The following is a 27,704-nucleotide window of genomic DNA, read 5'->3' as shown; positions in this document are numbered from 1 at the left end:
ATCAGTGGCTACATGGTTTCTCGGAGGATAGAGGGGACTGTTGCAATGCCATCTAGCACCACTGTTTTGGAGCTCTGTGGAAGGGAGATGCTGTAAGTACTTTGCCGTATCTCTTATTGCTCTCCGAAAATGGGTTTTGATGATCATAACCCCCCACCCACCCCATCTCCCTTGATCGGCGCGTGCCACTGGCGCCTTTTTGTTTTACCCACAAGCGTCCCTCATCCAAAAAGTGCGGCACCACACCGCAGGGACACGGCGCTCTAAATAATAATTAGAATAATAATAAAACAAGATCAACGTGGATGAAGACGATTAAAGGGAGTCGGTACGCAAACAAAAAAGCAAACTCTGCAGTCCAGCCTCTCGCGTCAAGCGCTATAATTTCCTATTAATTTACACTGGCGCAGTGAGCGGAGCGCAGGCGGCTTCACGCAACACACACAGAAACGCACACACAGAAACGCACACACACACACACACACACACACACACACACACACACACACACACACACACACACACACACACACACACACACACACACACACACCAGTTTATTCCCTTAACTTAAATTCATTGGCACACCTAGAGCTATAATCTGTCAGCTCGGCTATGAGGAAAAAAAGAGAGAAAAAAAAACAGCTTCTTCGGCTGATCTTTGGGGGCTCGTGCACTCCTCTTCTCCAGTTTCTCAAAGTATAACCACCGACACAAGAAACCGAGCGTGTTTTAGCCGATAAAAACAAAGATGGATGATTGAGCGATGAGTATTATTTTATTCAGAGGTTGGACAACACGTTTTTTTTTTTCTTTTAGTCATCCCAATTGTTGGCACAACTTCTAGCTCCTCTCATCCCGCATCAGGATGAACAGTCATCATACATCAAGGAGGCCTGTAGTTAATTTCTTTTTAAAGTTGTAATTTAAAGAAGGGAGATGCACATCGTGCCTGTTCCAACCTTAAACTGTGACACGAAGTGAGAACGAGCTCAAAAAAGAGAGAAAAGAAAGCTCTTTCACTGTGCGAGGAGCGTCTCAGCCAAGAGTGGGGGATTCAGGCCCACTTTCGCTTTCACCAGTAGGGGTCGCACTTGTATTGTATTGGCTTCACTGAACCAAACGGGGAGATCCAAATGAATTTACATCTACCCCTTCCCAGCACCAACGCACACACATTCTCTCTCTTCCTCCTGCTCCCTCAGTCACGTTGTTAAAGCGCAGTTCTATCACGGAAAAGCTCTCTCTCTCTTTCCCTCTCTCTCCCTGCATCCAGAGGCTGCTGCCCATGGAAGGACAAGCCAGTTTTTTTTTCATGACATCAAAAGGATCAAATGTATTAAAACCCACTACTTCCATCCAGGTAGAGTCAGGCCTTACAGTGCACGGTTGAAGGGTTTTCCCCTCTCGTGCAGGAGTGAAAAACGTGAACGTTTGCTTGCATGTGTGCGCCCAAACAGCTTCAAAGTATTGTTGCATGCCAAACAGGAGCAACAGCAGACACAGGGGAGAAGGGAGTCAAGAGAAAATGGGGAGTCTGAGAAGATAAAAGAGCGGGAGAGCGAGATCTTCTCTATGTGTTTGAGGGAGAGAGACAGGGAGATAGCGGTGATTGATTTTTAATGGCCCTTTATTTACATATAGATGAAGACAGAATTAGCAGAAGACAGCAAGAGAGTGATTCAGTTAGAGGATACCCTCTGACAACTTTAAAGTCGAGCACAGAGCAGATTTCTCCTGCACAGCAGTGTCCGTGTGCTTCGGATTCATCAGTGCTTTTCACGGGTGAATAACACCTGAAATCACCTCTGACTCTGGCCTTCGGGGATGGTTTAGGAGAAAAGATTGCTTACTTATTGGGCGAAACCAGAAACACCACGAGATCTGGATCTCTTTGTGATGCCACAAGGCAAGATCAAGTAGCACGTGAACCTACTCATGGATCTAAATAGCATTCTTCTGCAGATGTTTTACCCATCGTGCCGATCACAGCACGTTGAAATTGCAAGTGAGAAAGAGAGACGCTGCACTAACATGGGATTACTACAGGCTCCAGAGCAGGAAGCAGAAAGTGACTGATGCAATTAGCACTAAAAGAGCCAAAAGTAAATGAGTGAGGTGTCAAACTATAATGTGAATTCTGGTATAATGAGGGGGACAGGGAGGCGGCTAGGTGTATATTGGGGCATCAGGTGCATGGATGGAGAACAAAGAAGCAGAGAGAGCGCACAATTGTGTTCACATCCATTATAAGAGAGAACACAAGCAATCTCATGTCTTCCTTTGTCTCTCTCTCTCTACCTCTCTTGTGCCCATACACTCAGTGGGTTTGCAGGGAGCTAAAGAGGTATGCGCAGTGGGCACACAACACGGTGAAGCCTGAGTGGTAACAGACGATTACTTCCACTGGGCTTCTCACGGGCGCTCATGCACATGTCAGGGCACACAGAGCAGATGGCTGGGGCCTGAGAGAGACTGGATGAGAGAATGACTGGAAAAAAATGGACAGAGGAATGAGGTGACAAAGGAGAGGAATATGAGGGGAATATGGGGAATTGTGTAGCAAAGTTTGAGGAACTGTGTCTAACAAAAGGCACATTATGTCAGCAAGCTTGTCAGCTAATTTGCCGCGCCTCAGCTCAAACAAAAAATTGGCCCTGATTACATTGTTATGGTTATTTGGCAGGTATTAGAGCAGCCCCCAGAATCATTAAAGATATTATACAACTGTTAGTCTCCATCGAGAGAGAACTGATTTGGCAGTGTAAACTGAAATCTTGTCAGCTAATTTGCAAACACTATACTTCCACAGGTTTTGGTGAACTGGGTTTAGCAGCATTTTAATGAGCATTTTTAAAAAACAATGTAGACCTTATATGTAACCACCGTGACTTTTTCAGCTTCTGCAATTTAAAGGAGCCGCTTGTTTTGTTGGAGCCTGAAGTGACTATATGTAGATAAGAGGGTGGGGTGCTAAGCTATCAGATAATGCTAATGCTAATGTAGCACAGATATTTCCACGAAAAACAGTCAAAAGGGAATCAACAGCAGCGACACAGCGGAGAGGTCCTGTTCAGTGACTCTGATTATTCAAAGTCAGGCTTCAGGTGCCTCTGTTGAGACACCTGTTGATCAAAGCGGTCATGCCCCTTACTCCTGCAAATAATAACAATAAATGACCCCCCCTCCCCCACGGAGTTGTTATGACTAATTTAGGGTTGTGAGGCTGGGGTCTTTCCCAGATGTCATAAGGTACATCCAGTCTGTCATGCAGAAAGGACCCAGGCTGGATTTTTTAAATCCAAAGCACTTTACTATAAGGCAGGAGTGCTAACCACTACATCACTGCCTTGGTACACTGACAATGGGGACCAAAATGGTTAATTGTACCAGGCTGTAAACATGCTTTTTAATGCTATAAAGTTTGGCATTTTAACATCTGTGCATCTGTGGAGAACAATTCACTTCTGAAGCGGTCACTAGAGTTAATACAGTTTGGGGATTCCTTTGTTGGCTTCAGTTTCCAAATTGGAAGGTTGGCCCTTGGTCTCTTAAGGTAGCACATTTTTGACTCCTCTCCTTACACACTCATGCTAATTATTAGTTCTTATAAACATGAGAATTTAAAACTCTTTGTGTGTTTAGCAGAGGCTTCTTTTTGATACGGGTGTTAGATGACAGAAGGTGAAATCCATTGGCCGGTGAAAGAAAAATAGCTTTACTACAGTCTTATTTTTGGAAAAAATAGTATCCAATCTTCCTTCGCATGCTTAGTTCGTATGCAAAGGAAAGTAGACCTATAAGTTCAGCGGCACATTGGTATTCATACAGTTTCCTTCTCCTGGTGTCTGTTTTTTTCAAATGGAAGAATCTCATTTTAGAATGAAACTCTTGAAATAGAAAAGGACAGAGGGATAGAGAACCTGGGGAATGAATGAAATTAGTTGCAAAATAATAGGAGAAAAATTGTGCAGGGGGAGAGAAAGGGAAAACGAAGCAGAATTATTTTAGTATTTAGCTATTGTTGAATTATTCTTTGTGTAATTGGGCACAGTGTTACAAGTATGGGGTGGGGGCAGGAAGAGAAACAATACAGAAGGGGGGGGGGGGGGACATCCAAATGCAACCATGTTATTTACTGAGTTTAAAAAGCCAATAAATAAGCTGTAGCATTGTAAAATGGTTAGATTCTGGTGCAAAGAAACAGCTTTCCCCTCATTAAAAACTGCTTTGACAGCAAATATGTGTTAAGTGTCTTATACTGCAACAAATGAAAGTTCCTCTTTGTTTGATTCCAGCAGGGTAGGCCATCTTAGCACCCAGACTTTCACTGTGAAACCTCTATGGAGCAATACCTGCAAAATTGTAAATTGTGTTGCATTATCTTGCTGAAATAAGCAAAGCCTACCCCCAAAAAGGCTAGTCTGGACTGTAAAATATGCATCCGTCCATTTGCTTCTGCTTATCCAATTCAGTGTCTTTGGGGGGCTGGAGCCTGTTCCAGCGACTGTACCATAGGGTCGACTATGAGTATAAAATATGTTGCACCAAAACATGAATAAATTGTTTAGTTTCAGATCTTGACAGAGGAAAGTGGAGAATATGTGCTGGGAAACAAAAAGGAAAAGGAAAACCAATACTGATACAATATTTTTTTCCTTGAGACACCCAAACTGATTTCTCTAACATTTAAGTGCATTTATTTGTGAGGCCATAAAAAGGTAATATGACAGCAAAGTCGTGGATTGTTTGTTTATGCTCTTTCTCACTCTGCTTGTTGCGGTTGTGGTGTTCCAACAACATGCGCCAAGAGAGAGAATCTCGTAGTTCCCTCTGGTGGACAAACTCAAACATTTTTGCCTTAGAAATGCAGATACCATATTTCAACAAACTGCTAATATCGGCTCATATATCCACCCTCATATATCGGTCAGACTCTAAAGAAAAATGACAAATGGAGAATAATGGTTTTGAGAATACACACAGTGCCTCAAGTTAGCTCAGTTTGGTAGCAAATGGTCGAGATGGCATAAAGATGCAGTATGAAAGATGAAAGTGAGGACAGATGGATAAGTGAAGGTATGAAGTGATGAACGAAGTCACAGATGAGCTAGTGAGGGATGGAATGAAAAGCATGCAGTATTTGGGACACTCTTGTAACGCATACATACCCACACATCCATGCCCTGGGTTGTGGCATAGCAAGAATCACACTTATCACCCTCAGTATCAACCACTCTGACCATGTAAATAAATCATAGAGTGTGTAAACTATGTTAATCTAATTTTTATATCACGTAGAAGATAGCAGAAAGAACAAATGTGGCCACGGCGGCACATGCAATTATATTAACCGTTACATAAAGATAATGCAGCTTGAATTATTGATGCATGTGAAACCTAGTTGCGTGCGGATCGGAAATGTGGGGTTTGTGACCGTGAAGCACGAGGGAATTGCGGCCGTGGCTTAGCGAGAGAGATTTTTTATTGCCGAAGTGTCTGCGTGGAGAGCGTTCTGTGATTGAATATGTAGAACAAGAAATGAAATGATACCTATAAAAGCGCCTCACTTTCTTATTGACGGATCACCAAGAGTGAAGAATTGAAATGAATGCGCGCACGCACAGGGAGGATCTGTTTTGTGCCTCATGCTCGTGAGGAAATAGCAGTCTGTGTGTGTGTATGTGTGCATGTGTGAACACTAGCCAGTAGTATGGATGCGCCTGCCAAACATCATTTACGGTTGTGGTGCCAAGAAACGGTAGCCTTTGTGTGACGACAAACTGCCCAATACGATTTGGCTGGGGGTGCTCTCTCTCTCTCTCCCTTTCTTTCTGTATTTCTCGCCCTCTTTTATTATACCACTTTTTTTCTGCCTGCCTTGCTTTACTTCCTCTATTTTTTTTATCCTCTACTGCTTTTCTCATCGCCCCAAAATATCCCTGTACTGCTGCAGAGTTGTGACAAGGAAACGAAAAAACCAAAAAGACCACAACACTCTTTTGTTTGTCAGATTTCCACGGCACCAATTGGAACTGAAACATAATCTTGTCATCCTCGACTCGCCTGTTTCTATAAATACCATATTACACCGAATTGGTGCCATTTTGACCCTTTTTTATGAAACTGGTTTGTGCTGAGTCCCGTCGCTGTGGCTACTCAGAGCAAAGGCTGCGTGTGCGCACTTTCCCTAAATCATTTTCCACGACAGATGCTGCATCTCATGAAATTGTCTAACAGCTTGCTATCTGTTTTGTTTTATGTGTGTGTGCATCATCTAAAGAGAACACGAGAAACAAATACTAACAAACAAATACTAATATTCATGCCTGCACAGTGCACATTTATAGAACAGTGTTGTTTTAGTTAAGAGCATGTCCACCAAAGCTCCGTGGAGACTTTCCAGACTGTGTGGGCTTCATAAGGCCTCTAAATGGTGAAACTTAAGACTGGAATGCTGTTCTTTAACAGATTCTGCTCAAGTTCTCTTCTGAAAAACTGTATATGTAATCTGCTCCACAGGTAATGTTACACAAACAAAATTCAGTTCAGTTCAATTCAATACTGAATTGAAAGAAATACTTTTAATAATCACAAAAACACTTGCCTCATGGTGTTTTATATTATAAAGACCCTACAATAGTACAGAGAAAACAGAAAAAATCCAATAATCAGATGAGTTCTATGAGCAAGCACTTATTGACAGTGGGAAGGAAAAACTCCCCTTTAACAGGAAGAAACCCTGGCAGAACCAGGCGAGCGGAGGAAGGAGAAAAGAGAGCAAAAATGAATAATAATAACAAACAACTAAATGATGGAATAGAAGCTTTTGCTAATTGGATCAAACTGTGACTATCGAGCAGCACGGTGGCATGGTGGTACGGTGGTTAGCACTGTTGCTGCACAGGAAGAAGGTCCTGAGTTCAATTCCACCATCAGGTCTTCTGTGTGGAGTTTGCATGTTCTCCCCGTGTTTGCATGGGTTCCCTCCCACCGTGCAAAGACATCTAGCTTGTGGGGATAGGTTAATTGATTAATCCCAATTGCCCAAAGGAGTGAATGTGGGTGCGAATGGTGGTCTGTCTCTGTGTCTTAACCCTGCGACAGACTGGCGACCTGTCCAGGGTGTATCCTGCCTCTCGCCCTATGACAGCTGGGATAGGCTCCAGCACCCCCTGCGACCCTGAAAAGGATAAGCGGAAGCGAATGGATGGATGGATGGATGTGACTATTGAGTGGAATGTGTGCTTGGAAGTGGCAAACATTAAAAAGGACTTTGCGATTATGTTGTCTCTCGGCTAGTGAAGCAGGATGGAGATGATCGCTCCAAGTAATGTATGATGCATTTAAAGCCTGAATTCAAACAAAAGCCAGTCCCATAGAATTCAATTACTTCACAAGCTGCCAGGGCAAGCCTGCATGTAATCCTGAGACTTTTTGACAAAGGAATATGACGACTTCTTGACAGAGACACTAGGAATCCATTAGGCATCAGCGCGCTCTCTGCAGTGAATGGACTGAGATTTTGGATGATTCATTCTCCGGTTTCTTCTCTCAGTGTTTCTGCTTAGTTGGGCAAGAGATGGGTGGGTGGGGGGGCAAGCATTCCTCTGCTTGTTTTAAAAACACAGGATGACACAGTTGAGCCCGCATGCATTATTCAGCTCACATTAGAGCCTGTCCTTTGGAGTCTCAATTTCATTACAAAATCACAAGGTATGACAAATTCTAGCCTACAGAAAGTAATCTGAAACTATCATTATACTTTGAAATAGACAGTGGAGAACAATCTTTCTCTGTGTTTCAAGCAGTATGTGTTGAGCGGTCATAAACAACAACAAAAAAGTCAGAAAATAAAAAGCATTTCATTGCACTTCTTAGGCTGAAAGGCACGATGATTAGGCCACAATGTTTATGACAAAAACAACAGAAAGGGCCACTGAAGGCACTTGAGAAAGAAACTGCACGCCACACGGCTGGTGAATAGAGAGCTGTGCTCGCTCCTGCAGCCTTCAGAGGGATTCAAGCATGCGATGTAAGTATGTGCACTAGTTGATGGGGAGGATCGGATGTTTGAGGTTCCCAAACTCTTTACAGTCTGAACAAAAAGCAGATTGCTTCTTCCTTGGCCTGTGGCCCAGGCCTTTCAGCTTCTTTCATTAAAATCTTTTAATATTTTCTGAAACAACTTGTTAAGTAAGAAAAGTGACAAAGAGACATGAGTCACTCTGTTCTGCTGTCTGTCCATGGAAGCTTTTGCCACCCTGTTGATTGCTTTCTATGCTATTTTGTCTTTAATGTTAATGGTAAGAGTGTGACCTCACGAAGCTGTGCTGCCTCTGACAACAGCACGCTGAACAACAGCTCCTGTGAATCAGTTATGCACCAGCGGTCTCCGCACCCATGCAAAAACGTAAGGGCCTGTCAGTGAATCCATAAATCGTCAACAATACACATGGACGCATTATGTGACCATATGTTTCATGCCTTTCTGAGCTCGCTCACGCTCTACTGTTCAGCACACCTGCTCATAAGTCTTAGAATGCCTGATGATGTTTTATGTTTGCTGAGCACTGGCTTTTCAAGTAGGCCGTGAGTGCTCTCTCCACGGGGGAGGGGTTGCGTAGAAGCGATGATGTCGCTTCGCTTTTCTGTTCGATTTGTGCAGAGTAGCTGTGATCACCGTCTAACCTGTTAGTCACGTTGGCACACACAAACATTTGTTTTCAGCGAGGTGCCCTCGATCGCCGTACTTCTGCCCCTCCGTCAGAGGCATGCGCTGTATAGCGTCCCATGCTATTTGCAAGACTCGCCCTTTTGTATTGGTCTGCTTTTTTTTTCTTAGCTTTATTTAGTTTGCTTCATATTTACCTATGGGGTACAAACTAATCTCTTTGTGAGTGTATCTGTGTTAGCAACATTAGGTTTTTTGATGGGTTTCCATACAACTTGAGTATTTTGGAAAAGCGCGTCGGTTCAGTGAGGCATTTAATGAAAACCTGGGTGTGACCTTTGCACCCAATAGTTTCATACACTGTTTAACTTTTATAGATTTTTTTCAGTGTCTTCTAGAAAGAAGTAGAAAGAAAATGCCCAAAAAGTTTTTGGGATTTACCTACCTGGATGATTGAGCATGCATCAAAACGTTTGTGTATGTTTATTAAAATAAGATATTTTAATATTTACCATAAAATTAATCAAACTTGTAATGCAAAAAAGTTGACTTGATATAAGGTTTCAATGCTTATTGATCTATAGGATTTCAAAAGAGCGCTTAGCAGTTGGATTAATGGAATGATAAAAAACAATGTGGGCAGGGATGGAGCGTCATGTCCTCTTAGGAGCCGAGGCCTATTGCAGGATAACAAAGAGATGGTTCAGGGTAACCTGATCCAGGCCAAACTGAGGAACGTTTTAAGTCTAATCTTAAGAGTAGAGAGAGTGTGTGCGTCTTGAATCCAAACTGGGAGCTGGTTTTACAGGAGATTTAAATTTAGAAAAGTCAATTTTGGATTAAACAGGGAGTCAGTGAAGAGAAGCTAATATGGGAGACATGTGCTCACTTTTTCTAGTTCCAGTTATTGCTTTCGCTGTAGAATTTTGGATCCAGTGAAGGCTTCTTATGGTAATTTAAGAACAACCTGATTATAATGGATTATGGCAGTCCACGTAAAAAAATCACAAACTAGTTTTTCAGCATCACGTAGTGTTGGGCATGGTGGCGTCTAGGGTGGACCTAGCGTCTCACCAAATAATAGCTGGGTTTGATAAGCAGAAGAAAATGGATGGATGATTTGAGGTAAAAACAAATTGCAGAAACATTGTTGGCTTCTTTGTAATGATGTCAGTAAATCTGGAACCCACTGTGAGAAAAAGCTAAGTAAGCAGAAGGTACTTTCAGCTGCTGTCTCATTTTCCAGCACTTGATTTGGCACAAACTTTACATCGAATGCCTATCTTGATACGACCCTCCCATTAATCCATGCTTGGGACTGGAGTTAGGGTCACACTAGGTGGATTAGTGTCCTCCCAGATATGAACCAGAGATCTTTACTGAATAAGGCAAATGTGTTAACTGCTATACCACAAGTTAAGCTAATGTAAGCATAGGTGGGTCCAGTATTTTGGCAACACCTGGTTGCTGAGTGATAGCCTGTTCCTCTAGCTGCCAAAAGTATTGAATTTATCCTAAAAGGCTATTGATGTAGTGCTTTTCTACACAAGAAATTGTCCACGTAGTAAAAATTTGGTCAGCTCTTGACAACACAATTGACCAGAACGGTCAACTCTAAGACTAAACATTGATACTTTTGTTTAGCAATTATAATGTTTCCCATCTAAGTAGCACTGAACTAAAAGTTATACTGACTATGTTGGTAAAAAGAAGTCCAAATGGAAGACTGTTATCATTTGTTCTCGAGCCATGATGTTTATGTGACAAAGAGCACTTTTGGCTGCCACTTCTCATATTTTATGGTAGATAAAGTTGAACTGAATGATCCTCAGTCTGCCCACTGTTACGTCAGCCTCTTACGCACATGTACATGCACACATTTTTATTTGTCTGCTCTGCAAAACACTGCAAATAATGGCATAGCTGAAAGTATCTATCTGACAGTTTGTCTATTATTGTCATAGAAATCCTTTTGTACTGTAAGCTGAGTAGCGTTCTTTGCCGATTGGCAAATGTTGGTTTATTACACTATAAAAATGTCTTGTTGCCTTTTCTGAATACTGAACAGCTTGCTCCTGAATCATCTGATTCTTGCAGTCGTGACCATAAAGTTTATACTTGTTAGTCATCTTCTTTTTCTTTCACCCCTCCACAACTTCCTCACAAGGCCATCTCCCACCTCGCAGGGTTTGTGTTTAACAAAGTTACTAAGGAGAAATGAAGACGAAAAAGAAAGTTCCTACCTGAACGTGTGGGTTTTAAGAGCTGTGCATTAACAACTTATCTGTGCTTTTTCTCTCCCTCATCGTTCCACACCTCTTTCTCTCTCCAATCTCATTCACGCTTTGATCTGTCTTCATCCGTCTCTTTCACCCCTCAACTTCCTTTCATGTAGGGGATGAAGTGGTTTGGCAGTATGTCCCTCAGCAGCAAAAGAAGTAAGAGGAGGAGTAGAAGGGGCAGCAATCGCAGCTGTAACGGCGGAAGTAATAGCACGCTGCTCTCCCTGGCTCTCCTGGTGGCGTTGACCATGAAAGCCGATCCCGTGGCGGCTCAAAAGCAGCGAACTGGTGGCTCAGAAAAAGTGCCGGTCCTGAACATTGCAGTGATCCTGGGACGCACGCGCTACATCTCAGACCGGGACATCCGAGCGCTGTGGAGCAAAGAAGACCCCATCGATGTCAACGTGGTCACACTGCTGGTCAATGAGACTGATCCAAAAAGCATCATCACCCACATGTGTGACCTGATGTCAGGAACCAAGATCCACGGCGTGGTGTTCGGGGACGGCACTGACCAAGAGGCCATCGCCCAGATTTTGGATTTTATTTCCTCGCAGACGCTCATACCAATCTTGGGCATTCATGGAGGGTCGTCCATGATCATGGCTGACAAGGTATGGAGAAGTAAACTGATGAATGAAAGCCAGGATGTAGAGTGAACGGAAAGATGTTGTTGTTGATGGGTGGACGCAATAGTGAGCAAAGTATATGAGAAAAGACTGATGGTTAAATTGCTTGGCTTTATGTGATTTGCCAAAAGTTGCGGCTTTTGGGTATTTTACTGTTATAACCATCAACAACTCGTGAAATCAAACTCTTGCCGAGTGAAGGGAGTTCTCACCAAATAGCTGCACCTCACAAAATATCATCAGTTGGTATCTCGAAAAAGAAGCTGCAGAGCCAGGGTGTAGATGGTAGAAAGACGTGTGGAGGAGCGAAAACAAGGTAGGAGGATGAGGTAAGTATCTGCAGGAAAGTGTTGGAGGACTGGTTTGGAAGGAGAAAGTATTTAAAAAGAGCAGGAGAAAGGACAGAATGAGGGATGTAGTGACTAAACAAGAGAAAGGCGAGGAGAGAGAGCGAGAGAAGGAAATGTGAAAGGAGTGGGTGTTGCCGTAGCCTGGCTAACACTGACTGCGTGGTGCGGTGTGCTCTAATCTGGGAAATCTCCATTCATTGTGCAGGATTCCCTCAGACATGGTGCTGGAGTCTTGATTGGTCCCCTCATTTGAATAAGCAAAGCCAGTCTCATCGAACCCTGAATAGGAGCAGATGAACAGCGCATGATTGTGTGGTTTCATGTGTCAGTGCTTAGCTCCTGGAATTTGTCATATTTGCCAGATTGTAACAGAGGGAGCGGGGCAAGATGAGAATTGTTATGTGGAGATAATAATTTCATCATATTAAACTGTTAAGGGACACCTTTAAGAAAGCAATGCTTTATGATACAAGTGAAAACCTATATCACATCATCCAGGTGAGCAACAACGGTTTTGTCCAAAACAAATTCTTCCCTGTACTGTAGCTCAGTAATTGGGAGCTTGTTGAGTAGAACTGAACGTCATTTATAAATATATATTACCACCTTCATTAGTTTAGAAGAATCAGAACCAGAAAAGAGGACAGGAATGCACATGTGCGTAGTAATAAACAAAACATACGTAGTGATGTTGAGCAACATTGATACAATAACCTGCCACAATCATAGAATTTAAGGTTCATTACTGCAGATAATGGAGGAAAACTGCTCCTCTGTTCAGTGTGTTACAATAATGATGCCATTCTGTGTTTTAATGCACTGGTTGTCCATGCACTGATGTCACTGGGTATTACAGCAGTCCTCGCTCCTTCTTGATCACCGAATAAACACAACATATCCAGAGAAAACATGTCTAAATATGTACATTTGGTCATGCACAGATGTTGGCTGAGGAAGGCAGAGAGTGATCTGTCTCTGGACGTATCTGGAGCGGTGGCTCTGAGAGGTGAAGCATACTGTTACTCAAGGAGACAGGAACTAGAAAAAAAAGCTGCAAAAAGCACACAAACACAATGAAAGTGTCATAAAACACAACGGAAACAGAAAAAATGCCATCATAACTCACAAAAAAAACTTTTACAAAACATGCCAGAAGTGTTTTGGGGAGACAATAACGTGACGGAACAGCTGCGGACATGACAAGCTTCCAGTAAGTGTCCAATACCAAACAAGTACCTACAGTATTATATGAATCATGCATTTAAAACACACGACCTGCATCTTTTTCTATCTGACAACACTGATGAATCCACTGCTTATTTTAAGTGTGTCACTTCTGTCACTTTAGTTGTTGTTAGATCACATTATTGTCTCCCCAAAGATACTTACATTGTGTTTTCTGAGGTTTCAACTTCCATTTTTTTTTATATAACTTCCACTGTGTTTGTTGTGTTTTTTATGGTTTTGACATTTTCTGTTTGCTGGTGTTTCCTTAAGTCTGAGTGTGTTTGACCTCTCATACTGCTGTCAGTGACTTCGATGAAAGCCTGACCAGCTTTATGGTGTTAGATATATTTTTGAACATCCGCATGCCACTGTTAGCTAATCTGTGATGCAGTGCCTTGGTATAATTGCTGTAAACCAATGAAACTGTTATGCTTGTGTCATTAGTGCTAATGTTACTCAAGATTACAGCTACACTTCCTCTGAATTCTTTCATTTCCTTCCCCATCCTAATGGCTGTAGTGTGTCTTAAGTCTTTTCTACCACTTTTCTGTAAACATTTCTCTCTTTTCAAGATCCTCTTGTTCAAGAAAATCTTAAATCTTTTGGTCCATTTGCCCTTAAAGGAAAAGCGTCAATCTCCATGTTTTATACCATTAAGCTATCTTCCTCTAAAGTAGTTCAACAGATTTTCCACCAAATCTGACCCTGTGGTCCACAATAAAACATGCAGTTTGGTTAAGACTGTAGAACCTCTCAAAGATTATCTTGTTTATTTACAGTAAATATACAAATGTCTTAAAGGTACTGCGGTAATGGTTTATTGATCCTGTAATGCTAGATGTGGCACAGTTCTAAGAGATAGGAGGGATGGAGAGAAGCAGATAAGTGCTGCAGGAGAGGGCTGAGGAGGAGGGAGGAGCTGTGAGCTGGAATAGAGTAGGTGGAGAGGGGATGCGGAGAAATGAAGGGGTAAGAGATAATCCCTCTTTTTGACCAGAGGTGATGTTGAGTGGAAGGGAATTACTGAATGTCCTGATTGGCACCTGCCACACTCCACACACACACACACACACACACACACACACACACACACACACACACACACACACACACACACACACACACACACACACACACACTTAGATGTGCTGCCTTCAGGGTCACAGGACATTACATTGACTTACATTTATTTTCTGTATTTTTACTCAAACCCAAACTGTAACTACTCCCTGCTTAAGGCCTCAGTCACACAGGTCTAGAGACATGTTGGCAACCACCAGTTGCTAGGCCAACATTAATATTTCCATACAAACTATGAGTGACAAGCAGCAATGTGCAAGTGACTGATGAAATGACAAGGTTTTTGGTGCAGCACTGCAAACCTCTTTGCCACTGGTTTTTTAACAATTTTTAGCAACCTTCACAAACCATTTGGCAAACAGTTTGTGAATACACAAATTTTCCACACACCCACTGATCAGTCTATAGGCCTGTACGATGGGAACTTTAGCAAATGATTTCACAGTGACTGTCACCAACCTACAGCAAACCCTTCAACCGGTTGGGGAAAACAACTTTTTCCTGATAATCAGTGTTAGCAAGGCATATACCAAGTGGTATCTAGGCCTGCTAGTAACTCTAGCTTAAACTAGACTTAACCTTAGGCTAGACTTAAACCAACTCTTAACACCAAACTGCAATTATTTTTGCTACGGGGACAGTTCTCTACATTTTGATTGTGTAAATAGATTTGTGTCTCCACAACACTGCTAATAGAAGTATACACTAGACTTGTAGTCAAGATCGCTTAAACCAAGACCAAGACAATACCAAGACCAGAGGGTATCGAGACCAAGACAAGACCAAGACCAAGACAGACCGAGTCAAGACCAAGACAAAGTCGAGACGAGACCGAGTCCTAGACAAAAAAGTCTTTAAACTGCAGCTAGATGCTGCTTCGTTTACAGGTGTCAGCCATATTAATGTGTTTTTGCTTTCGCACAGCCCTCCTCACCGCTGTCTACTGTCTCACTCAATTACTGAGAGGACAGACGCACGCTCCACTTGACTGCCGCGTCTCTCACCCTCTCTGGTTTTCACATAATAATATTATCCTATATCCTCGCATGTGATTGGCCACAATATGGAGGGATTGGAGCATAGCTGGGCCACTGTGTGAGAGCTGAGCAGCGAAAGGAAATTAAGTGAAGAGCCGGCTCTCGCTCAATGGGAGTCGATTCTTCTGATTTACTACAAAGCACTCTGTAAGCACGGCTCTTAGAGCTGATGCTTTTGCGCATGACACATTATCGAACGTTACGTTGTGTGTCATGGATACTGTCGATCTGAGACAGCAAGACCAACACAACGAGACCAAGACAAGACCAAGACCGAAGTCCGCCGAGACCAAGTCAAAACCAAGACCACGTAAAAGTGGTCTCTACTATACACATCATATTAGGAGAAAATATTCCACTTTAAAGTGCTCATCACAGCACTTTGTCTTCTCTTTGCTTTGCCTTGCACCTTTTGTGTAATTTAAACCTACATACTGCTCATTCAAGATGTAAATAGTCCTTATACATTAGATATGATGGACTGTATGCTCCTTTTGAGTTAAAACCTAGTGACTTACATAATATAATACATTTTCAACTCAGTCACTACATTCCAAAAAAACATAGTTAAAATTCATAAAATTCTTTGTTACTCTCAATACTTTTTTATGTATATTTTTGGTGTGCAGAGCTATAAATTGTTATAGAAGTGGTTGGACTGGTTTAAAAACATTTTCTCATTGTGTTTAATAGGAAATTCAGGCTTGAAGTTTGACCAGAAATGGTTTTCTGTGCACTTTAACACATGTTAAGGGGCATCATTTAATATACGATGAAGACCCTTACAGACTTTGCCTCTGTGGTTTCCTCTCATTTCATTGCAAAGGTTATATAATGTCTCACCCTCTGTAGTTAAAGGTTTATTTGGCTACCTTAGTGAGTAGCCGAGCCTCCGTGCCGCCTTCTTCCAAGCAGATTTCTGCTAATCCTCATGTGAAATATGAGGTGAAGCTCGCCTCCAATGATTATGCCTCGTAAGACCCTCAGTATGTTTGTCTGTTCACGATTACGCCTCCGCGCTTGTATGATGTGTGTGAAAATTCCCTGCGTATACGTTACATGCTTTAATGCCTTTGCGTGCACTTTACCTCGTGCGTGTATGTTTCGTTTGCCTCGAGGCTAAATCTCTTGGTGCTGTTGACTCCCAGTCAAAGACATTTCCACGTTAGCCTCTGGAGAATACCATCTAAGAGTTTCCCCCTGTAATACTCAGAGAGCAGGCAGGACTCAAAACGCAGACTCAGATTGTAGTTTGCTGAGTTTATTTTAAGTGATGCAAAAAAAGGGATCATTTACAGTCTCTATGCAAAGTATCCAAGCCGATGGTCCAGTGGATTCCACTCTGTCCTTAGGCTTAATAGCGAAATAGACTTCTCTCTCCAACTCACACTCACAAATCATCATCGAGGAAAACAGGACAGACTCCTGGACAGAAGAGAGAATGGTGAGAGGCGGGCATGTGATCAGACTTACAGAACCGAGATGAGTATCTACTGAGACTGATTTGTGGCTCAAGTGCTGATTAAGGAATGTCCTCCGTATCTGAAGGGAGCCGACTAATTACCAGACGAGAAGCAGGTGAGTTGATTGTCGCAGGTGTGCCAAGCTGGAGGGCGGGGACCAAGACATCCCCGCCTCTGAACAGTCACTGCGCTGTTACCACATAGACCCACACATAAACAAACAGAGAGACAGAGAGAGAAACAAAGACACAAAAGGAACCTAACAACAACAAACAAGACACCCTGACCCAGAAACTCAGAGACAGTTAAATAACTAAACTATGGAAGCCCGTTTCCGCCAATAAAAAAACAAAAAACAAGTATCCATAACTCGAAATTTCGAGTTATTTTCTTGAAATTTCGACTTATTAACGAATTAGCTCTGCCAATCAGTAATCTACGTGAATGAGGTCACTTTCTTGTTACCCGGAAGCATATAACGCAGAGTAACATGCACTCAAAACCGGATCGCAACAAATTGGTGCCTTTGCGAGTACGTTTGCTGATAGTAACCCCATCTGATTCGGCTAATAACACAAGGATTTCATCATTTTTGAAGCCACACTGAAAACACTCAGCAATGTGTGCATTCATGACTGGATGTAATACCGGTAGCTTAGCATTTGTACCTGAGGGCTTCAGCTTCCGGGTAACAAGGAAATGACGTCATTCACGTAGATTACTGATTGGCAGCGCTAACTTTTCTCAAAATTTTGAGTTAATAAGTCCAAATTTTGAGAAAATAAGTCAAAATTATGAGAAAATAAGTCGAAATTTCAAGTTATGGAGCCTTTTTTTTTTTTTTTTTTTTTTTAGTGGAGGAAATGGGCTTCCATACTAAACTGTACAAAGCTTAAGTTTAAATCATTTTCTTAACTTAAATCAAACAAACATCTTCGTATACATGTTTGTTTCGGGGCACGAAAGACCCAAAACAAACATGTATACGTTTCATTGCGCTCTCACTTTCCTTGTATTCATTGTTTCCATTTTCTGCTTTCTCCACGTGTTGTCCCTCGATCCTTTATCCCATCGCTCCATCCTGCTGTCTGTCTTTCTTGCTTGTTAATTAGATGAATGTTGCAGTATCTCCACGCCTTGTGGTACTCCCTCCCATACATTCCACAGCCTTTGTTGAATAATGCAGACTTGCCTGTATCGAAATGAATACATTATTGATTAAGGAAAGAAACGTCTTCCCCTGCTGCAATCTAAGCAACTAAGCTTGACTGTAGCACCCTAGCAAACTTAGATAAAAATGTCAGAGCCCAAGTTTTTTTTACTAAATTTGCGGCGTTTTAGTGTCACATACTTTGTCGTTCCTTTACCAGTTTTAAGTGTTTGACTAGATGTCTGACCTAACTCGTTGACTGGACTAAATAATAGCAGCTGGATTGTGTTGGTCACGAAGCCTTAATTATGTATTCCCGAGTCTTGTCTGTCCTGACTCTAAGCTGTCGCATCGAGTCTGAGCCGTCTGATGTCTTCTGTTGCTTCAGCTGCTTTCTTTGCTTTTTTCTTTCCTGTTTTTCATTTGTAGAGCATGCCACATGAATTAAACCATGGTCTGTATGCACCAGATGTGTTAGCAGTGATGGGAGATGTCCTTCCCTGTTTTGCTTCTTGAAGAAAAGACACTTTACTTCTTAATTAAACAGACAGTGTTCAAAGAGTCAGAAAATTTGTGTGTGTGTGCCGTCTATATTGTTCCTCATAAGTCATGGCCTTCCTCTGGACACAGAGGAAGGCCTTCCTTTACACACACACACACACACGCACGCACGCATGCACACACACAGCTTTCACGTAAGCATTCATCCCTAGAGCAGCTGTCACTTCATTTACATGGGTTGATTAATTAATATTTAAGCAATTTAAACAAATGAATGAACATTGTGCTGCTGCGCAGTGAAGCACGTATTTCCTATTCTACATGCGTTCAGGAATAAGGCTGAGACTCTCAGATTAGCCTTCAATCACCCTCAGTTAAATAAAAAGCTGGTTTGAAAGCCCCCATTCAGACTGAAAAGAGGCAGCTGTTGGCTCTAGACTGACTGTACCTATGACCACCTGTGTGAACAAGAGGCCTGGTAATCCAATGAAATTAAATCTGGCATGGTGTCTTAAGGTTAGCGAAACTGGGCTGAGAGTTGTTTTCTCTTGTTTTTCTCGAGCCAATCAGTGGCGAGTTACGTATCCGGCTTCTGACATCACTGTCGGGTAGCGGTGGCTCTGGAGACAGACACATAGTTGCAGTGTTTTTGGATCGATTCCTGGCCTCTCTTGTCCATATGACACTGAAGTACAAAAACAAAAGCATCCAAAAAAACCCAGAAACAACTGACTAGTTGCTGTAAAGAGCTTTGAATGGAAGTCATTTACAATTTTAGCTGCACAACAAAGCTGTTAGAGGTTCTTAGTCGGCTTCCAATTCATTATTGCCACATTATTAAAACAAAAACAAGTTTAACTGATTCTCTTTGGGATACTGAGTTAAAATCAGGTCTGCATTTTTCACTGAAAACACAACTTACACAAAAAGAGCGTGAATAAAGTGGCATAGCCCAGGCGAGTAAAATATAAAATGACGAGAGAAAAATCATTCAATGGGAAGAAAATTACACAAAAGAAAGGAGCATGATAAAATTGTGAAAGTTAAAATACATCAAAATAAAAACAGTGTTACCTAAAATAACAATGCCGTTTAAAAAGGTGCTTTAAAGTTAAGTTAAAATATATGAAAATCCAGAATATATCCAAAAGGTCAAAGGTTTACAGCTTTTTGTTAACCACTATTTAACCCCATAAGTGACAAACAAATAAACAGATTATGTCCATAAATGTTTTGCTATATATTCAAATGCTGAAGGTAAACCTTAGTGTCCACCTGTTAATATTATTAATATTATTGTTTCTCTACAAAGGCTGTGTTACCTGTCTGAATAAGTGTAGTTTTAAATTGCAAATTGAATAGTTATTTGAGGCTTTAGGTTTTACGTTTCAGGACTTGAAAAGAAAAAATCAGGTCCTAATTTTAAAAGGTTTCAAAATAAGTTAAATGCAACAGCAACACATAACATATTACACTGTCGTTTATTCAAACAAGACGAAGCCAATATACAGAGGCAATTTGTGAAATATTAAGCACATCCTTACAGCTTCTATAGAAATTAATAAGGGAAGTAGCAGACAGCCGCTTCTACTCAAATTATTCTACTGAATAATTGATCATAAGGAAGTATGAACACCTATATGAAAGGCAGAAGTTTTGTCAGTTTGCTGGTTTGGAGCATTTATGTGTGTGACAACACAAAGCCAAGAAAAAGACCAAAACAAAAAAAAGACTGAACCAGTATAACTCGTTTGGACATCCTGCCTGGTGTAAGCCCCTTGCATGGCAGCACAGCTAAGCTGGACAAACCACAAGACTTCTGGAACAATCTCTTTCAGAAGGACAAAACTAAGGTGGAGATCATATGTCCATGATGTTGTGGTAACTTTGTGGATGTGTAGGGGTGATGGTTGGGGCACTTTGCAGTCACTCAGTTGACCATGATCTTCTCTGGTTATCAAAGTAATCTAGAGTCAAATATGAGGACATCTGTCCGACAGCTAAAACGTGGCTAAAACTCGGTCACAGAACAAGACAGTGATCCCCAGAGCAACAGCAAATCTACAACAAAACGATTGAGAAAGAAAAGAATCAAAGTGTCCAGACTTCAACCTGACTCAAATGTGGTGGGACCTTAAGAGAGCTGTGCATAAATAAATGCCCACAAAGCTGTAACAACTGTGAGGTAATTGTAGTTGTATTTAGTTTAGCTAGCTTAGAGAAGACGACATTTCTGTTGTTAATCTTGCCCATTATCTCGGCCTTTTTTTCGTCATCGATCATCTTTAAGTCCAATCATATGTGTCTGAAAGAATGCCCTGCCCCTCCCAGTTCACATAGTTGGCTCTGACTGTGCAGCGTAGATGTTAAAAAGAAAAACCATCAGCAACTGTTACCCAATGTTTCCATTCAACTAATTAGGCAGTGACGCACGCACAGTATCCACTGCAGTATATGCTGCGAGTGTATTTTTGTAATTTATTGATCCATAATGATGAAATTTTGTCGATGGACCCGAGGACCCGAACAGTATTTTCTAATCATTAATTTACTAAAGTATTCTCCTCTACTACAGATGTACACAAGTGTACTCCTGGAAATTTGTCTTTTTTTTCTTCCTTTTTTAAATTTAGTTTTGTTTGTTTTAGTTTATTTATGCATTTTTTCAAACCAACTGGCCACACGCACACACCTGATGTAAATGCCAGCACTGTTGTAGTAGATTTGTGTGTGTGTGTGGTGTTGCTGTGATCAAAGGACATTATTCATCCATCCCTGTTGTTGTTTCCCCTCAGGCGGTATAATTGCACACATACGTGCGCACGCCTGGGGCGCGCGCAAACACACGCGCTGTCTGATGTTTGTTGCTGTCTGGTTGTGTCAAATAGCAAATAGAAGTGGGAGGGAAGGAAAGGAGAGGGAAAACAAGTGAATAAAAATAACATTTTATATCATTTATGAGTTTGTCCAATTACTGCGTGGAGCCATTTGTTTTTGTGTGCCTTAAATCACACTGCCATTTAACTAGAGCATCTTCAGCCTGCTGAACCACATGCAGGCTCTGCTGCACAGTAGCACACCTCTGCGCAGATAGTGTGTGTGTGTCTTTATACGCTTGTACTTTATCAATATCATGCACACAAATTGATTTGCTTTTGTGTCTCTGTAATTGGTTATGCGCCTGAGTGTGTGTTTAGTAATGGCATCAAAAGGAACTTTTCTTATTGCCACACTAAGACCGTCCTCATTGAGTTTCCTGTAATAACAGCTTGCTTGTTAGCACTCTTAGTGTTGTGCTTGTGTCTGACTTTGATTGTTAATATAAAAACACTGAAGTGGATATGTATATATACATATATATATATATATATATATATATATATATATATATATATATATATATATATATATATATATATATATATATATATATATGTGTGTGTGTGTGTGTGTGTGTGTGTGTGTGTGTAGGCGTGTTTTATTCTAATAGCCAGATTCAGCTGTCGTCCAGATGAGAAATGGCTTCTCACTGCTCAGTGGGGATCGATTTGGATGAATATGCGGGACTGGGGGAAATAGAGCTGTTCACTTATTCTATGACTTTATTTCTCTTTCTTTTTTTGCCTCTCTCTCTCATCTCCCTCTTCTTGCAGGCTCTCCCCAATGACATCTGTTCCAAAGTAGTGGAAGTTTTTGTTTGTGCCGCACAGTTTTCGGCTCGCCGTGCATATCAAGTTTTCTTCTGACTTGCCTCTCGCGCTATCCCCGTTTTCCGCTGTCTCCCTCGTGGAGCATCCCTCCTTTCACCCACCCTCTCTCTTTCTCCTCCTGTCTCCTCAGTTCTTGTCTCTCAGTAAACGTTCATGTCTCCTTCCCTCTGTCTCTCGGCAAAGCCTCAGCTTTAGCCTCGGGAACAGCGGAGGTTTATGCAAAGATTGCAGCAGACACACATACTCACGGGCACATTATCAAAGCATTTTAACATCATCAGCTGTAGCCAGGTAGACGAACTGGATCAGATTCCTGGGGTGGGGAGAGAGAAAAACTTATAGCCCACACTCTTCCTCCTTTAACTTAATTGACATTGGCACAGAATAGAAGGCCCAACGCTGTGTAATGTGACGCCTAAATGGGAATATAAATTGATTTTGATGTTATTCTCGTGTAGACATTTACTTTAGTCTTTAATCCCCTTACATGCCTCATCTTCTCCATTTTATCCGCCTGCCGCTACTTACTCCTCGTTTCCACTGCTGCCTCCATCCGCTGAACAAATCAAAATCTTTGTCGAGCTCGCTCCCGCAGAGAGAGATGCTCTAATAACGTCGGCCTGCGCTCGGCATGATTTTGACGGATGATGATGTGCAGGAATTGATCATGCCCTGTCATGTGTATTCGCTTGCAGTGTGTAATGCTGCTACATTGACACCTCCTCAAACAATTTATTTGGAGCTAGTGCCATTATTACTAACTGCTTCCTTTCCCCCCTCTGTGTGTGTGTGTGTCTGTGTACACGGTTAAACTAACAACAGCCCGGCTAACATCAAACTAATCCCCTTGTCTCTTTGTCTTTGCATTTTTGGCTGTTTTTTTAAGTGCATGTGTATAAATGACTGAATAATATGTGTGAAAGTTTTTTTTTCTTGTTGATTAACCCAAATGTCTCAGCAGTAAATTGAATTTCTGATCTGGCTCTTGTCAGCCATCATAAGCTGACACAAAAACCCCACAATAAATATAACATAAGCTCAGCTACTGAGAGACTGAAGAGGCATGCGGAGAATAACACAGCCATCACGGCTCTGAAGGAAAGAATTTTTGTCATCTCAGCTTACTCCTGACTAATATACAGATAACGCATGCATGCAGTTGCTGGCTCTGGAAGTCTTTTTATTCCTCATCTTTGTGCCACAAGGCAGTCGCATCAGCACAAGTAAAAACTTTTAAACCCCCCCCCCCCCCCAAAAAAAACCTTCAGTCGCCGAAGCTTCAAAGAAAAACATTTTATGAGTGTTGAAATTGTCAGATTAAATTGTCTACTCGGGTGTTTTAATACACCTAAAACCTAGATCCTCATTCTCTGTACGCACTACAAACCGGTTCATTACGAGCAGCAGCTGCTTATCAAGCCGAAGCATCTTTCAGGAGAACGTGTCAATCATAAATACAGTTTGGAGAGAGAGAGAGACTTGAGCGAAGGGTTGATTTTTCAGAGTGCATTATTACCATGCGCTGTCGCTCACACCTCCTCAGATACATACGGATGAGTAAATATCAAATATCTTTGCCCTCAGGGATGCTGACATGGCAGCAAATTTATGATGATGTGAATATGCGCTTTGTAACGGTAAACACATCACTCTATTAATTTCACCCACGCTGACAATGGCATGGGGATCCAGATTGACAGCTTGTTAAGGAGTTGACAAAGTTTTTCAGGTAGCAGTAGGAGTTACAAAGTTACCGCCCTTATAAGTCTGCAGCTACAGCCTCCTTGATATTTATGACTGCATTTATAGAGTCATAAATATCCCAGTCATGTGCTGTGGATGACAAGCCAATTGCCCTATTTATATGATTAATCAACACTGGTTTTTGATGCATTTTAAAGATAGAGTTGTTTAGTCACAGTATCATTAAATGAGTGTGGGCAGACAAGAGAATTGAGCTTGATCAATATCGGACTTTTAAGACTGATACTATATAAAATCCGATACTCCGACATTAACCGATATACAACGTATGAAACAAAAACTGATTTCTCAAAGAACTTTTATGTGTAATAGTTATTTATTTATTTGTTTACACTCTGCTTAGATCACCTGGTTGTTTGTGTTTAACATTGTTTGAAGGGTATTTCTATTATTTGTTATTTTAATTTTCATCAGCTGCTATACAGCTGATATGTAATATTGGGCTCTTCCAGAAAACTCAGACCAGCTAGGAAGCATGGTAATTAAAATGTTAGAGTTTGTGGCTGTATCACTGCCAGCTCGCAGTCACTGATGTAACTTTGAGTTTTGCATTTTATCACCGAGCACTTGAAGATGATTAAGGCTACGTCAAAGCTGAAGTTGGACTTAAAGTGGACTTTATCATTTCAGCAGGATAATGACTCCAACGCATGTTTCAAAATTGTTAAGTAAGCACAGAAACTGCAATATCAGCAGCGATGAAGAGCAATGAACTTAGAATTAATGCTGAGACACACTGGGTCCAAGTGGTGAAGTGGGGCTGAGCAGGTGGGAGAACCTGATGCAGCGATGCAATGGACTCATTTCAAACTAACTCATAAATATTTAATTTTTTCAGATATTTCATAGCAATAAAAAAACAAACAAAGCAAAAAAATAAAAAAAAATCAGATTCCATCAGTACAGATAATTAGGATAATGCACACTTTAAATTTCCTCTTTATCGGCCGCCTCTTGCTGAGCAGTCCTTACTTTGAAAAACATGTTTGATCTCCAGCTCTTGAGCCTCTTTCTAACATGTTCAGAGTGTTTAATTAAAGATAAAGGGAAAAAAGACATTGTGTCTGTAACTACTGCACCAAATTGTGTGCCAAACTGCACAGAAAGAGTAAGTTTTATCATAATTGTTTTAACCTGTTTCAAACAGTGAACCTGAAATTACCTGCTGCTGCAAAAACACTCTGCTCATTTATCCTCGCTCCTCTGCTGCAGGGCTAGCTAGATGCTGAAGTATCACATTCACATTTTTATTGACATCTGCATGACAGGGATGAGATGAGAAGAAGGAAAATAAAGATATGTCGAACGTGCAGGTGGTGACTTGTGAGTATCTTAAAAGCATCATGTGGAAGAAACACATGAAAAATTAACTGACTTAATATTAATGTGCATTAAACTGCCTATGACATTTAAATGGCGCTATCATGGGTTCCTATTAGGGGTGCAACGATACACAAAATTCACGGTTCGGTTCGATACTTTGGTGTCACGGTTCGATATTTTTTCGATACAAAAAAAATGTTCATGCCTTTTTAATTTGTCATTTATTAAAATTATAAATATATATTTTAACTCAAAAGTACAGTTTTTAAATTTAACCCTAACCCTTGTGCGCGTTTTTTATTTTGACAGCGAATGCGCACCTGCGGACCACTTATGTGCAGCCCTGGTTATTTAGCTCCTCATATTGCAGCCACAGAAATTCTTTTGTCCATGAAACCATAAAGCTGCACTTTCTTTTTGCCTTATAGTCTGATTTGTCATAACTTTTCCGTTTTGTGGTAAGCTTTTCTTTGGCTGTCACTTCTTCACCCTGACCTGTCTTATTTGGCTCAGCAGAACTGAAATATAAATCCTGCTGCTTTTACACACGCACTCACATAAGCTCAGCGATTCTCTGCGCGATCAACCTCTCACATGTTTAAGCTGCGGGAGATTTCACTTGTCATGTTTGCATAGTAAGCTAACGATTAATAAGACGATGTCAGAGGAATTGGTGCACAAATTATCATCACTCACAGATCAGTACTGTCGCTCTCTATACACAGTTCGCAAGATTGCAAAGTGAAAGCAAAAAAACAAGCGCAAATTCAAACGCGATTTCAATATGTCACATATTGACAGTGGCTCACCGATGCCAATGACATAATTACCCAGCTACATTTCCGAAAGAATGCAAAAGCATTGACATATATTTTTCCTTCCTACAATAGCCCGACGGGCAGAGTAGCCCGTCTGAAAAAAAATCGCTAGCCCCAGGACGTCGGGCTAGCGATATTGCAAACCCTGTATCTGATTGAGGAATCACTCATCTTTGGAAAAGAGAGTTTATTACAGAGAAATGTCTCTTTCCAAAATAAAAGCTATACTATCCGCTTCTTCTGGGCTATATTCTCAGCAGCATAAGGAGAATCATGTGCTAACAGCTGTCTAAATGACTCGGCTGAAGTTAGTAGCATGCTTGTTGTTTTTGTCTTTGCACTAGGATGATGTCGGCGTAAATGTGCAGTCATATTCGTTGTGTTCCCACTAGTGCTTTCAGGTTAATCTCGTTGAAATGACCTTAATGCCACAACACGGCAAATCTCCGTTAACGAGCTACCGCCGATCGCCCCGTGCATGGGGCTAGACGGCCAACACGTTAACGAGCTAACTGCGCTAACACACTACCCAGCCAACATTTATATGTGGGGCCCATATGGTTTGGAAATGGGCTGAAAAATGGGCCCCATATAGGATTGTCCGCGGGTTCCGTAATGGCCCCATATTAAATGCCCATATAGGTGTTATGTTAGGAAAATCTGGGAACTAAATGGGCCCCAACTGGGAAAAGTACACAGAAACCCACCTGGGCCCCATCTTTCAAGTTTTTGTGGGTACCATGTAGGCACCACATAGGCTAAAAAGTGGGTTTTAAGTGGGATTGTCCGCAGGTTCCATAATGGCCCCATTTTATAAGCCCATCTCGGTGTTATATTGGTAAAATCTGGGAACTAAATGTGCCCCAACTGGGCAAAGTACACAGAAACCCACCTGGGCCCCATCTTTCAAGTTTTTTGTGGGTACCATGTGGGCACCACATAGGCTAAAAAGTGGGTTTTAAGTGGGATTGTCCGCAGGTTCCATAATGGCCCCATTTAATAAGCCCATCTCGGTATTATATTGGTAAAATCTGGGAACTAGATGGACCCCAACTGGGCAAAGTACACAGAAACCCACCTAGGCCCCATCTTTCAAGTTTTTGTGGGTACCATGTGGGCACCACATAGGCTAAAAAGTGGGTTTTAAGTGGGATTGTCCGCGGGTTCCGTAATGGCCCCATTTTATAAGCCCATCTCGGTGTTATATTGGTAAAATCTGGGAACTAAATGGGCCCCAACTAGGCAAAGTACACAGAAACCCACCCGGGCCCCACCTTTCAAGTTGTTTTGTGGGTACCATGTGAGTACCACATAGGCTAAAAAGTGGGTTTTAAGTGGGATTGTCCGCGGGTTCCATAATGGCCCCATTTAATAAGCCCATCTCGGTGTTATATTGGTATAATCTGGGAACTAAATGGACCCCAACTGGGCAAAGTACAAAGAAACCCACCCAGGCCCCACCTTTCAAGTTGTTTTGTGGGTACCATGTGAGTACCACATAGGCTAAAAAGTGGGTTTTAAGTGGGATTGTCCGCGGGTTCCATAATGGCCCCATTTTATAAGCCCATCTCGGTGTTATATAGGTAAAATCTGGGAACTAAATGGACCCCAACTGGGCAAAGTACACTGAAACCCACCTAGGCCCCATTTTTCAAGTTCTTAGTGGGTACAACATGAGGAAAACATGAGCTAAAAA

General features: G+C 41.6%; 1 protein-coding gene across 1 annotated transcript in view; it reads left to right on the top strand.

The window, feature by feature from the left end:
- Positions 1-11,063: 11,063 nt before the first annotated feature.
- The window catches only part of grin2aa (glutamate receptor, ionotropic, N-methyl D-aspartate 2A, a), a 168,981-nt gene continuing 152,340 nt past the window's right edge, over positions 11,064-27,704 (top strand). Inside the window, exon 1 of the mRNA XM_085403491.1 lies at positions 11,064-11,570. Within this exon, the coding sequence (XP_085259617.1) occupies positions 11,073-11,570 (498 nt within the window). The 5' untranslated portion in view covers positions 11,064-11,072. The remainder of the gene's footprint in view (positions 11,571-27,704) is intronic.

This window comes from Rhamphochromis longiceps, linkage group LG4, assembly GCF_057381845.1.
Source record: "Rhamphochromis longiceps isolate RC_006_pf linkage group LG4, R_longiceps_female_GT1.1, whole genome shotgun sequence".
In the NCBI taxonomy this organism is placed as follows: Eukaryota; Metazoa; Chordata; class Actinopteri; order Cichliformes; family Cichlidae; genus Rhamphochromis; species Rhamphochromis longiceps.
This window is presented reverse-complemented; position numbering and strand designations above follow the sequence as displayed.